Source organism: Neolamprologus brichardi, chromosome 13, assembly GCF_056152115.1.
Source record: "Neolamprologus brichardi isolate AB-2024 chromosome 13, ASM5615211v1, whole genome shotgun sequence".
Taxonomy (NCBI): Eukaryota; Metazoa; Chordata; class Actinopteri; order Cichliformes; family Cichlidae; genus Neolamprologus; species Neolamprologus brichardi.
In genome coordinates, this window is record NC_142116.1 from 30,659,041 (window position 1) to 30,672,570 (window position 13,530).

General features: G+C 40.0%; 1 protein-coding gene across 2 annotated transcripts in view; it reads left to right on the forward strand.

Annotated features, from left to right (window-relative positions):
• The window catches only part of LOC102788571 (calcium-dependent secretion activator 1-like), a 243,993-nt gene that overhangs the window by 177,457 nt on the left and 53,006 nt on the right, over window positions 1-13,530 (forward strand). For both annotated transcript variants that reach the window (XM_087850444.1, XM_087850445.1), the window contains 4 exons: window positions 1,683-1,838; window positions 3,383-3,530; window positions 4,621-4,695; window positions 5,135-5,218. In XM_087850444.1, the coding sequence (XP_087706570.1) occupies window positions 1,683-1,838; window positions 3,383-3,530; window positions 4,621-4,695; window positions 5,135-5,218 (463 nt within the window). The remainder of the gene's footprint in view (window positions 1-1,682; window positions 1,839-3,382; window positions 3,531-4,620; window positions 4,696-5,134; window positions 5,219-13,530) is intronic.

A 13,530-nucleotide genomic window follows, 5' to 3' on the forward strand; every position in this document is an offset into this window, starting at 1 on the left:
CTTCAGTCAGAGTTCAGTCATTCAAGCAGAGCTGCTACTCCTCAATATCAAAAGGAGAAAGTTGAAGTGCACATTCAATTTAATAAGCTAGGGGAGGTGGCTGTGGAGAAGAGGGTCAGGGCCTCTCTGCTTAGCTTGCTGTTCCCACCCAGCCTCAGATAAGCTGAAGAAAATGAATGGATGGATTTATACTATTTCCCCTGTTCTACATTAGGTATACCACAGATGCAAGGTCCATTCAGTGTGGAAAAATATGTTCTAAGAATAGTCGCTGTGTACACTTCAGCATTTAGGATTTACAAGATGAGGTTTTCTGCTAAAGGCTGAAACACCAGCATCTTATTTACTGTTACATCTGCTTGCCTGGATCTAGATCTTTGAATCTGTCTACTCTAGTTAGTTTACTATTTGGCCTGATATGAAACAGTGGATTATCAGTCCAATAAGTGCCAGAAAAGGAATAGTCAAACAGCTAAACCGAGACTGCAGTCCTCCCAAAGACTAACAGTAAATTGGTCAAATATCGGCATGCATCATCTGCTGATGGTTAAGAAGTTGTCGTAGACAGAAAATGGAATGAGAGCGGTGTTCACCGCAAACAAGACGTGCCAAAGAAAAAACCCAAATAATCATAATTTAGCACAGATTACAAAATAAATACTGGACTACACCACATATACTTAGAATTAAATACAAATAACTTAGCTTGTGTAAGTACTGGTTATGTAATAATAACAAATTGTGCATTTTGGGGCCCTCAAAGCGCTTTACAGTTCCACTATTCATTCACTCTCACATTCACACACTGGTGGAGGCAGCTACAGTTGTAGCCACAGCTGCCGTGGGGCAGACTGACAGAGGCGAGGCTGCCATATCGCGCCATCGACCCCTCTGGCCAACATCAGCAGGCAACAGGTGAAGTGTCTTGCCCAAGGACACAGCGACCGAGACTGTCTGAGCCGGGGCTCGAACCGGCAACCTTCCGGTTACAAGACAAACTGCCAACTCTTTGAGCCACGATCGCCCTTGGATTTTCTCATTTGGAATAGAATAGAATAGAATAGAATAGAATAGAATAGAATAGAATAGAATAGAATAGAATAGAATAGAATAGCCCATTGTTGTGCTCTACACCGACTGAGCAGGAATAAAATGTAAATAGTAAGACAGCAGGGATACAGAAGAAATATATACAATCAACAGAAAGGCACATATTGGAGAATCACACTAATCATGTACAAGTGTCAAAAACTCACAAAAGCTTGTGTATCAAATATGATGACATGGCTTTACCAAGTTAATAATGTGGTCAGTGATAAGTGGGAGTGCTGCTAGTCCTGGTCCAAGCAGTCCTTGCTTTCCCCCAAAAAAGGCCCTTTTGTCATCAGGAAATTGAGGATTTCATTAGTTCTGGAAAACCTGGTTTTAAATCACTTCAAAGTCATAATTAATGTCCTTTACTATGTTCTTGAAATTAGCCCAAAAATGCTTTGAGTTTGAACCCCAAATTTACGCAGTTATGACCACAGACATACAAGGCATGATAAGTCTTTTGTCTTATTACTATTTTATGCATTGTAAATGAATTGTAAATGAAGTCACCATAAAAGTGATTTTTGTCTTTTATTTTTTTTGCATGAACATACACATAATGTCTAAAAATGTGTTTAATTTTTCTACAGTAATGGCTCGGGGACATCAGAAGATCTGTTCTGGAAGCTTGATGCTTTGCAGACATTCATCAGAGATCTCCACTGGCCAGAAGAAGAGTTTGGAAAACACCTTGAGACCCGACTGAAGCTGATGTCTAGTGACATGATAGAATCCTGTGTCAAACGGTAAGATGAGGTGTGACTGCTAGAAAACAGTTGTAGTGTATACATTGTAGTAGTGATATTTGAATTGAAAATGGGTTTGAAACATGACTATGGGCAGAAATCTGTGCCATCAGAAACTAAATTTGAATAAGTTAAATTCGAATTTGAATTGCTCGGATTGAATCTGAATTGTATTTTGAATAAATGCTTTTAAAAACTGAATTTGAATTAGCCTAATTTGAAATTCAATTTATTGGTTTGAAAATGATGGTCACTAAATTGAAATTAAATTTTATATTTTGAAAATGAATTAATTTGCTTTGTATTTTATCCTTTAAAAATTTAGCTCTCGAATAATTTCAGATTCACTTCTCACCATTCAGTTTCAGTTCCAAAATTCCGTTTTTTGGGACTTACATCTGGTTCCGGTTCAAGAGTAATCGAGCTCAGATTAATAGAACTACATTTTACTAGCGAAAGTGTTACTGACGGGAATCTACAGCATCTTGAGCTGAATTAAGACTTCAGAAGTTATTCGTCATGTCGAATGACCAGCGGATAAACTCGCAGGTCGGTAATAAATGTATTACATGTATAAGAAAAAGTGTCAGGTTAACAAATGATAGCCGGACAGTAACTTTTATACTTATTGCAGCTGTTAGCTAAAAATGCTAATTTAGCGTAGTTTGCCCTGGATTCAGCTTTGACAAACAAATATGATCGACTATTTCCAAGTTGTCATCTTGGACCCTCTCAGAGCCCTGTATGCTTGCAGAGACCCCTACAGTAGGGAAACATGCAAAACGGTGTCCAAACCTTTGTGTTTTTAGCTTTATTTATGTCTTACACAGCATCCCAACTCTTTAGCTAACTTAATAACTTTAGCTAAAGTGAATAGTTTAATTCATTAGTGCACCATTACTGGATCACCTCTGTTTGAAGTGATATAATATGATATACAACTATCACTGTGTTTAACTACCATAATAATTCTGGTACTGAGCGCATGCTTAATTCGTTTTTTATGAATGAAAGGTGAATCTGAAATTGAGCTAAAATTTTTAAAGCATAAAATACAGTTTCAAAGCAAATTAATTCATTTTCAAAATATAAAATTCAATTTCAATTTAGTGATGATCATTTTCAGTCCAATAAATTGAATTTCAAATTGGGCTAATTCATATTCAGTTTGTAAAAGCATTTATTCAAGTTACAATTCAGATTCAATTCGATTCAAATTCAGTTTCTGATGGCACAGATTTCTGCCCATACATGACTGGTAAGCTGTTTGAAGAATTACTATTACCGTTTTAGGGAACTATGCTTTGTGTCAGGGGAGAGGAAGAGAGGGAAAAATATAAAAGAAATGAGTGAGAAAAGTTTTTTTTTTTTAAATAACTGAACAAATGTACTAAAAGGTATAGTCAGAAGAAGTAAAAATACTTCTGTAACTGGGCTATTTTCATGTTCATATGATTAGATTTCCGATATAATTGTTACTTTTAGTTATACGTGCATTGGGTCACACCTCTAAATGGCTATCGCCTGGAAAATTCCTTCACTAGGACAAGGACAGCCTTTGAGGCCAAGCTTCAGAGGAGCAGCCGGACCACAGACTTCCGAGTGCCTCAATCCATCTGCACCATGTTCAATGTCATGGTGGACGCCAAGGTCCAGTCAGCCAAGCTGTGTGCCATGGACCTGGGGCAGGAGGTAGGAAATACTAAATATCTCCCGTAAACACACTTGCTTTCAGAGTGGATTTCCCTCCAGTTTAAAATGATTCATATTGGACATCAACAATTTAAATCTTGGATACACTTGAGGTCAAACGTTTGAATGTCATGGTAATTTGGAGCTTAAATCTTTTAATAGATAGAGCTAAATGTTCTACAGTGTATTTTAACTTGACTTGAAGGTCCAGGACTATTCACTTCTTATTAGTGATCATGACTAACTGACAACTGGTAGTTTTTCTTTGCCACCATAAGGATTTATAGTACTTGGTACAATCGTAAAGTCCAAACAAGTCAGTCTTGTAGATTTACAGGTCTCTTGAAGTTGCTTCTAAAAGACTGAAGACCACCAATTCAAACAATTGTATGTAAGTACTAGTTCTTTGGATGTATCACCACTTTGCCAAGGTTTCAAAGAAAACCCAAACTTTCACTCTGAGATGAGAGAAAATCGTTAGGTTGTTCAGAAACAACCTAACACAGAATTTGAACAGAATTTGAACGACCTTACCTAACAGTGTGATGCTGGATGTCTGCATTTTGAAACTACAATATTGAGATGATAGACTCCAAAATCCTGCAAAATCTTAATTCACCTCAATGTTTTCATACGTGTTTTTTTTGTTTGTTTGTTTTGTTTGCAGGTCATATAAACAAGACCAGGCTGTACAAAATATACCTTGATAGGTTGGAGCTAGATTTACTAATGTGCAGCGGCTGAAAGCCTTTTTTTGACATTCAAAAGATGCTGGATTTACTGAAAGTTTTGGACAGGAGTATTTTTTTTTATTCACTTTCATGAGAAGAATATCACACAGGTTTTAGAGATGACATGCTATGAAAAATTTATTTTCACTCCTGAACAGGCAGTCAGTCCAGTCTTAAAAATATCTGCAGCTCATGCTATATATAATAACTATGCCATGGCAAATTAATAATTAAATACTATTTAATGTAAAAACTTCCAGTGTTTCTTTTCAGTGGCTGATGTCAAACAGAGGTTACCAAGTGTAATCCACTGAGGGTGAACAGTCTAACATTTTTTTCTTCCTCTTATTCTTCTGCAGAGGCAATATCACTCCCAAATCAACAATCTAATTGAGGAGACGGTGAAGGAGATGATTACTCTGCTAGTAGCTAAGGTACAAAAGTACACTACATGTTCCTAGCATGGTTACAGTTCTTGTTGAAAAGACAAACAAATGACAGCAATAAGACCAGGCATTCAAAACAACTACAGAGAGACATAATATAACAGAAAGGCTCATTTTAAACTATTACAATTTCATTTAAATGTATGAATGCATGGTTAGCCATCCCGGTAAAGAAATCATCGCTCATCTGGACGTAGGATTTTCAATGGAAGAGATGTTTCATCACTCATCCAAGTTAGCTCTTTAGTCTGAGGCTAAAGAAGTCACCAAAAGACACGAAAAATTCAAAAGCACCATAAAGACTTAATGAGATGAGATGATAACAACAAGAATCCAATTTTATATACGACTCACAATTTGTGATAGCTTATGTTTCCAAATGTAAAGTCATTTTTCTGAGGCTTCTTTTTCCTCTCTTCTTTCCTAGTTTGTCGTCATTCTAGAGAGTGTGTTAACCAAGCTTTCCAGATATGATGAGGGAACACTCTTCTCTTCTTTCATGTCTTTCACAGTAAGTAGTACATGTATGTGTAGATATATATATATATATATATATATATATATATGGCCTTCTAGTAGTTTCCTGTTTGATATATTTCCACTGCACTACATCAATTACATCATATTACATTATAATGGTGTGCTCAACTTAAAACCTCAAAGAGTTTCCTTTCCCAGGCAATAAAAGAAAGAGAGCATTCTCCAGAAAAAAACAAACTATACAGTGTTGTGAAAAAACATTTGTCCCTTCCTGATTTTGTATTCTTTTGCATGTTTGTCGCACTTAAATGTTTCAGGTCATCAAATAAAAAAATAACTACTAGACAATGATAATACAAGTAAACTCGAAATGCAGTTTCTAAATGAAAGTGTATATGATTAGGGAGAAAAAACCTGAACCTACCCCCACCAAATATTTTAACGAAATCATTTAACCTTTAAAGAGTTAAAAGAATTCCAGCGGTTCCTGAAAGCAGTGGCTCTGTGCTTTTCAGTGATATTAGAGTCACCTGAGGTATGATGTCACAGCAGGCCTGCTGTACAGACAACAGGCTTTTTTTCGGATATTTGGAGTTTTATTTTTATTTATTTTTATTCTGCTGTTTGCTTTGTTGTTTTCTGTATTTGCTTAGATTCTGATGTGTCGACCTGCCTGGGATTACCATAATCAAAAAACCCCATCACAATAAACTAGCTAACAGTAGATAACAGTAGATACTAAATATTACATGTTATTATGCAGTACGCAACATCGACAGCGCACAATGTGCTTTGAGGTAGCAGCCAAGAAAGGTGTAGTTTGTGTCTGTGAACACCCGTGTGCACACCTGTGTGTACACCTGTGTGGATCAGCGCGCTTGTATTCGAAAGGTTTCTCCATGTAACGATCTGCTAGGGGGTGTGGGGAGTCATAGCCCCGTCCCCCAGGGCATAAAGAAGGTATGGAGGTGATGCAGGCCCAGACATGCAGAGGCCCCAGAGTACGAGGACCCAAGGAGGACCACCAGGGAGGCAACCATGCCACCCTCCTGCGAAGAGCTGAGGAGAGCCCCAAACGAGAGGTCACCCAGCAGCCACGGAGCAGAGGCCAGAGGGGGTTGCAGTGACGTGCCCGTGGGCTCTGCCGGCAGCCAGCTGTGCCAGAGAGGACCGGGCCTCAGGCCCAGAGGCCAGAGGCCTGAGGGCACCCCACCCCCGGAAGGGGTCCAGCCGGGCCACAGGTGCCAGGCCCCGCCAATCGGCCACCAGGAGTGAGTCGGTACATACATGAGCGCCCAGCCCCAGACACCAAGAACCACCAACACACCAACGTCTGAGGGCATCAGCCACCGGCAGGGAGTGTGGTAAGGGGAGATAGGCCTCCGTACTTTGGAGGGCCTGAGATGTACCCAGAGAGGTGGAGTCTAAGACCCAACCTGACATATAGACACAGACGAACAGGCGCACGCAGACACAAACGTACACACATTCACACTCCCCAAACATACTCTATATCCCAGGTCCGGGTACCCCCGCCCCCAGAGGGGCAAACCGTACCCAGACCCAGGAGATGTAACCCTTCTGTCTGGGGTGGAGGAAAGCAGACCGCCTCCGTATCTGCAGTAGCGGGGAGGCCCCGCATCCCAGACCCCAATCCGACGGCCAGCACGGCTTCTCCCGATAACCCTCAGTGTCTATATGCATTTAAAATTGAGGGTAGAGCCAGAGGTGGGTTTGAATACACAAACCATCCTCTGGACGCTGTACAACGTGCCCTCCCCCAAGGCCCTATACGTATGTGTTATGAGAGTGTGCGTGATGTGGTCGTCTAGGTTGCGGAATAAAATTGAGGCCCAGGCGGCCAGAAGGGGACAGAGGGGGAGTGCCTCCCTGCACCCTGGTGACACACCTGCACCCCAAGCCCTGCGTGTGTGGGTGTGGTGGAGCGGGAAGAGGGAGGCAGCTGAGGATGGGGAGGGAAGAAAGGGAGGGGCAAGCGGCCCCTCCCTGGGGCCAGTTCCCCCGCTGACCCCAGTAGGCACCCCCACACTCTGGAACCCACCAGGGCAAGGGGGCCCAGGCTAATGCAGGCCGGGGCCCACAGCAGCACCACCCGGCCAAACAGACATGCCCAATGTGGTGTATGCTGTACAGTGCAGCGAGGAATGCCCAGACCTCTACATTGGAGAGACCAAACAGCCACTTCACAAGCGCATGGCACAACACAGAAGAGCCACCTCCACAGGACAAGACTCAGCTGTCCATCTGCATCTTAAGGATAAAGGTCACTCTTTCGAGGATGCCAATGTTCACATTTTGGACAGAGAGGACAGACGGTTTGAAAAAGGAGTGAAAGAAGCCATCTATGTCCACTGTGAGCGACTATCTTTGAACAGAGGCGGTGGTTTACGACACCAACTGTCTGCCATCTATAATCCAGTTTTGAGTTCCCTCCCCAGACGCCTTAACGCCCACTCACATCCTGGGCCATCTGACCTCAGGAATTCGCATGATAAGGTGGGGCCAGGTTTCACAATGAGCTCACCCGAAACCCTGGCTGATTGGTACCCACACCCAGTTTCACACCTTGGCTCAGCCGATTAGAGGATCATCAGGGGGTCCTTTTGTCCCTCTGTGGGGGGATACTCCCACTAGGTTTAAATCTGGGACTCTCCACCATTTGACCTTAGAACTGAAGAAGCTTCTCGGATGAGAGGTGAAACGTCTTTAAGCAACTTAAAGAAGTCCAGACGCTTTTCTTTGCAAGCTCCTTTGGCCCCTCTGTAATTCTGCTAAATCTTGATCTAAAAACAATGCACCCTTATTACACACACACACACACTTTTCAATATACTACGCTCTTTGGTTTTGCAAGCATTCACATCACACTCTTCAGCGTGCTCATCAGAGCTCTTTCAGACATCAGGACAATTAACAATTTTCCACACATATCACAATTCTTTCAGCACAGTTTTGTAGCATCATCCACGCAATACTTTCATCAACATTTTACACTCCTCCCTAAACTTCCTTATATATAAAAAAAAAAATCATCTCACACACACACACACACACACCATGCCCTTTTTCTCTCAACACAATGTGCACCTTTAATCATTCATAATAACAATTTTACACGTCACTTATACATTCACACATTTATATATCACAAAACACTGCCAGTAACTGCCAAGATAAATTATTTCCATTACCATATTACCTCTTCAAAACCGATATTATTCACCATTTCCATATCACAGTTTCCAAACCTCAGTACCGATACACCTAACTTCTTCCTTGATTAATTTGAAAGCCTCTAAGCCCAGGTCCAACCGTGCTGGTCAATTAACCCGCTTCGGGAACGCCCTCACCGATTCGCATGATTCTACTGGCAAAAGAAGCTAACTGCACTCCATGAACTTCTGGTAGCACAAATGAACAAATGAATGAATGAGCAGAACACAGAAATCCATACTCTAAATGGATGACATCAAGTTGTATGCCAACAATAAACAAGATATCAATTCACTGATCCACACCACAAGGATGTACGGCAATGACACTGGACTCTCATTTGGACTGGAGAAGTGTAGTCAGATGGGAAAGGGAGGGAAAGTAGTCAGAAGTAAGGGGATTGCACTACTAGAAGGCAACATTGCAGACATCCAGGACAGCTACAATACCTGGGAATCCAACAGGCAAATGGGAACCATGTATAGGTTTCTAGGAAAGCCTCAACCACCAGATACCTGCAGAGGGTAAGGCAAGTCCCGAGGAGTCAGCTGAATGGAAATAAAAATGGTAAATGGCCTGTATTTGTATAGGTCCGGGTCTGATGTGGAAGACCACACCATTAAGCTGACCTTTTTGTTACTTGTAGTTTAATTATTATTGCTGCAGGTTTTTTAATTCTTTCCTCTTTTTCAGTGAGATTTATTAGTCTGTTTAGAGCGTAAACATGTGCATTAAAGGCAGATTGAAAGTCTGAGATGGAAATGCAAAGGACACCAGACAGGGATGCTACCATATAAAGCTGGTAACCATCAATCAAACTAAATCTGCCTATTAGTCTACCATTATCTGTTCAAGTGAGGACTCCACCAAAACCCTATTCTCATTATTCAACTCCTTTTACAGGCCACCTGATTTTCTGCCCGCTCATCTCTATTCATCTAACTTCTGCAACTCTCTAATGCTATTCTTCACTGAAAAAATTCATAAAATACACCTAGACTTGGTCCCTAATGCTCAATGTAGCTCCTCCGTCTTAATTTCACCCCCTTCTGCTTCCTTTCTGCTTTTCAACTTCTGTTTCTAACTGATATTGCTGATCTCATCCACAAACCAAAGCCTTCTACCTGCCAGCTTGATCCTATTCCCACTGTCCTTATCAAAGCCTGTTTACCCCCTCTCCTTCCCCTCATATCTGCTATTATTCACTCTTCACTCACCACTGGAACTGTTCCTGCTTCTTTCAAAGTTGCCGCCATCACCCCAATCCTGAAAAAAACAGGTCTAGATCCCACAACTTTAATAATTTTTGCCCTATCTCCAATCTACCATTACTCTCAAAAATTCTTGAAAAAGTAGTTGCTTCATAAGTCCATCTACACCTATCTGATAATAACCTTTACGAACAGATCCAGTCTGGTTTCCATCCTTTGCATTGCACCGAAACTGCTCTTATAAAATAACAAACAATCTTCTTATGGCGGCTGATTCTGGTCTCCTCTCCATCCTTATTCTCCTTGATCTGAGTGCAGCCTTTGACACCATCTCTCATCCCATTCTTCTTAGCAGATTAGCTTCTATTGGCCTCTTCCATACTCCATTAGCCTCGTTTAAATCTTACCTGTCTGACCGCACTCAGTTCATTCAATTAAAATCCTTCACTTCTCAGCCTTCTCCACTATCTACTGGGGTGCCCCAGGGATCTGTCCTCGGGTCCCTCCTTTTCATTATTTACTTTTTTCCACTCTGACACATTTTTCGTAAATATAACATTCAGTTCCACTGCTATGCCGATGACACCCAGCTTTACCTCTCTACCAAACCCAATTATACTCCTCTTCCACCCTCCCTCACCCTCTGCTTAGCTGAACTCAATTCATGGTTCTCCTCCAACTTCCTTAAACTCAACAGCAATAAATCAGAACTTCTCCTGGTTGGCACTAAACGATTGCTATCCAGAATTAACGTTTTTTCTCTCACTATCAATAATTCATCGGTTCCTATCTCTCCCTCTCTGAAAATCTTGGGTGTCATTCTCGACAGACTATTATTTGGCCTTACACAAAAATCAATTAACAAGCTCCAACGTCCAGAATTCTGCTGCCTGTATTATTACTAGGACTTCCTCTACCCACCACATCTCCCCAATCCTGAAGCAGCTTCACTGGCTCCATTTATTTTCATTGACAGCAGCTGGATAGTGTAGTGGTAAGACTACACACATTTAGAGCGGGAGTCACAAGTTTGATTCCCACCCGGAATCCAGTAAGGGTCCTGTCTAGACCCCCCATGCTAAAACCAGGATTGGTGCCTCAGATCTTCCTCTTTCTGTTCCTTCCGCTTGTCTTGTTACAATGGGGAAGCAGGGCGTTTAGTTGCTCTGCCCCTCGACTTTGGAATTCCTGACCTCAAAAAGAGGGAATGAAGTAATTTTTCTAAGTCCACCCTCAAAACTCACCTAAAATTGCTTATGTTTAAACCTCTACATACTCTTAACTTTTATCTGTTACTCTTATCATTGTGTATATTTCCAGTTTTTAAAAAAAAAAAATATATATCTGTTTTATTTGCTGTACAGTGTCCTTGGGTCTTCTGAAAGGTGCCATTTTTAAATAAAACATATTATTATTATTATTATTATTATTATTATTATTATTATTATTATTATTATTATTATATCTCATACAGATACAGCCAGTCAATGGCAGAGTGTCACCAAGATGGTGCTTTCTTAAAAAAAAACTTTGACTTGTGTAGTTAGTTATAGATTATTGTACGGTCTTTACCGTAGTGCCTAAACCTAAAGCACATCGAGACCACTTTTCTGATTTGGCGTTATATAAACAAAACTGAATTGAATTGATCCCAAACCAGATGTGGGAGTTATTTCTGAGACTGAACTTCATTTTTAAATTTCCCTGTTGTTTGCTGGGTTGTTACTTCTTTAGATCTCTATTTGAATTAGGAGCATGTCCTTCATTTTTTCAGTGACCTAAATAAACTAAGCATGTTCTGGCTTGTCAGATCCTTCCACCAAGTAGAAATTACTTCTGCATATTTTTAAGTTACACTCTGTTATAAATTCAATATGATGTCATAAAGTTTGCAGATCTATTAACAACAGTTTAATAATATACTGGACTTGGTACTTTAATAATAATTTAAAAATCTTTTTTGATTAATTTTTCTTAAATGACAAAACACATCAATGACATTCAGTGAGAAGGTTTCACAGATAGGCAGAGATGATGACGGCTGCTTGACTGTATAAGGCTCTTATTTCACAATAGTTAAGAGGTGACGTTATGCAGATGAATTGGGGAGAAAACTTACAAACATACAGTGCAGCACCTCAGAGTCACACTGTTAGTGATCAAAGATTTATGTAAATTTGACAAGCTGAACACATTCTGTACTGTACAGGAGACACGGCACGAGATTGATTGATAATGGTCTACAGCCAATCAGGACGCAGAACACAATGCGCTGAAAAAACCCCCCAAAACATTAATTTGTGCAAAACTGCACAATGCATATCCTCGAAACAGCAAAGCTGTGAAAGTTGTAGCGAGGGACCGCTGTATATAGTATCTGCTGTGTATTGCATGCACATATGCAGATATGCACATATGCATCTTCTTAAACATGATACGTTTTACCAACAGGACAGACGTTGCAATCATATGTAGTTCAACACAGGGAAAAAACATAATCAGAGCACGAAATAAAGAAAATAGTTGCAATTGACATTTTAAGTTTCCATTCAAATGACTCGATTCAGGTTACTTCCATGGCCAAAGGTGAATAAAATCACGTACAGTAGGCATGCAGACTGCTTTTTCAAGCAAACAATTGGGAATGACAGCAACCATGTGGGCTGAAATTATATTAAACTCCTTTTGATTAAGAAATGGATGTTACTCAAGTTCACGTGTGTGAAGGCAGATTAAAAAAAATACTTTTAGCAATATAGTGTATAATGTGTGCTATAGATACAGAACTGGTTACCTGTAATATTTTATTTTTACAATTATTGTCTTTTATTTTGTTTTGTTTTTTTATGAAAACATATATTCTCTGGTTCTATTTTGACTTCATTAGACATACTCATTGAGTTACTTCTGTGAGTAGAAGAGCATGCATCAGCATTCAGCTCTGTGCCTCTGTCACCAAACAGCAATGGCAAAATCGCTCAGAGCTTCTAAAGAAAACATCAGAAACCAGTGGGTGGTAGTTTTAACCTCCTAAAAACCTCCTAAAAACCATCTTTTCCTGTAGTGTTGTATATGTTTCCTTTTTCTATTGCAAAGACAATTGACACGTGAGGTTCTGCTGGCCTTTGCATTGGTAGCTGGTAGCTACCTAAACTAGCTATGATCTGAAATATTAAGTGTTTATAAAAGCTCAGTTAACACACTCAGAGACAAGGTGATAGCTTAATAAAGATGCATCAGAATAAGAATACTTCACTAATAATTTACTTGGACTGTAAATGGCAGTATGTGTAAATCATAGTGTGACGCTATTCCACTGTAACTGAACTTTTGAATGTAATGAACAATTTTAACAGACATCTTCATTTCCTCAGTGAAAGCGCACCTATGTAGGAAATGTGTTATTAATTCTAAAGCTTTTGTTCTGGTAAATTAAGGGGTTTAAATTTGATTTAATGAAAAAACATCCATTTATCTCACTATACTGACACTCTATATATGTATGTATCTCCTCATACACAAGTGGACCATTTTCATAAACACTGCATTGGCACTGAGTGTGCGTATACAAATATTTTATAAAACTCCCCACATTGTATGCATTTGTAAATTCCAATGGTGTGCAACTATATAAAGTCTCATAGCATCATATTATAATCATCTGTTTTGATGTGTGTATTTCTATGCTCACTAGTTCGTTGAAATTGTTATAGTTTTCATGTTAATCATTTATGCTAACTGTAATATCATTCGATTTTTTGGTGAGCTTCTCTGGCACTAGCTCCCCTAAATTTCCACAACGCTACAAAAGCTAAACTGTTAAATTGTGAATGCAATAACAGTGAGTGCATTTGTGCAGCTAATATCACCACAAATCAGTGTTTCTAGTTCAGCAGGT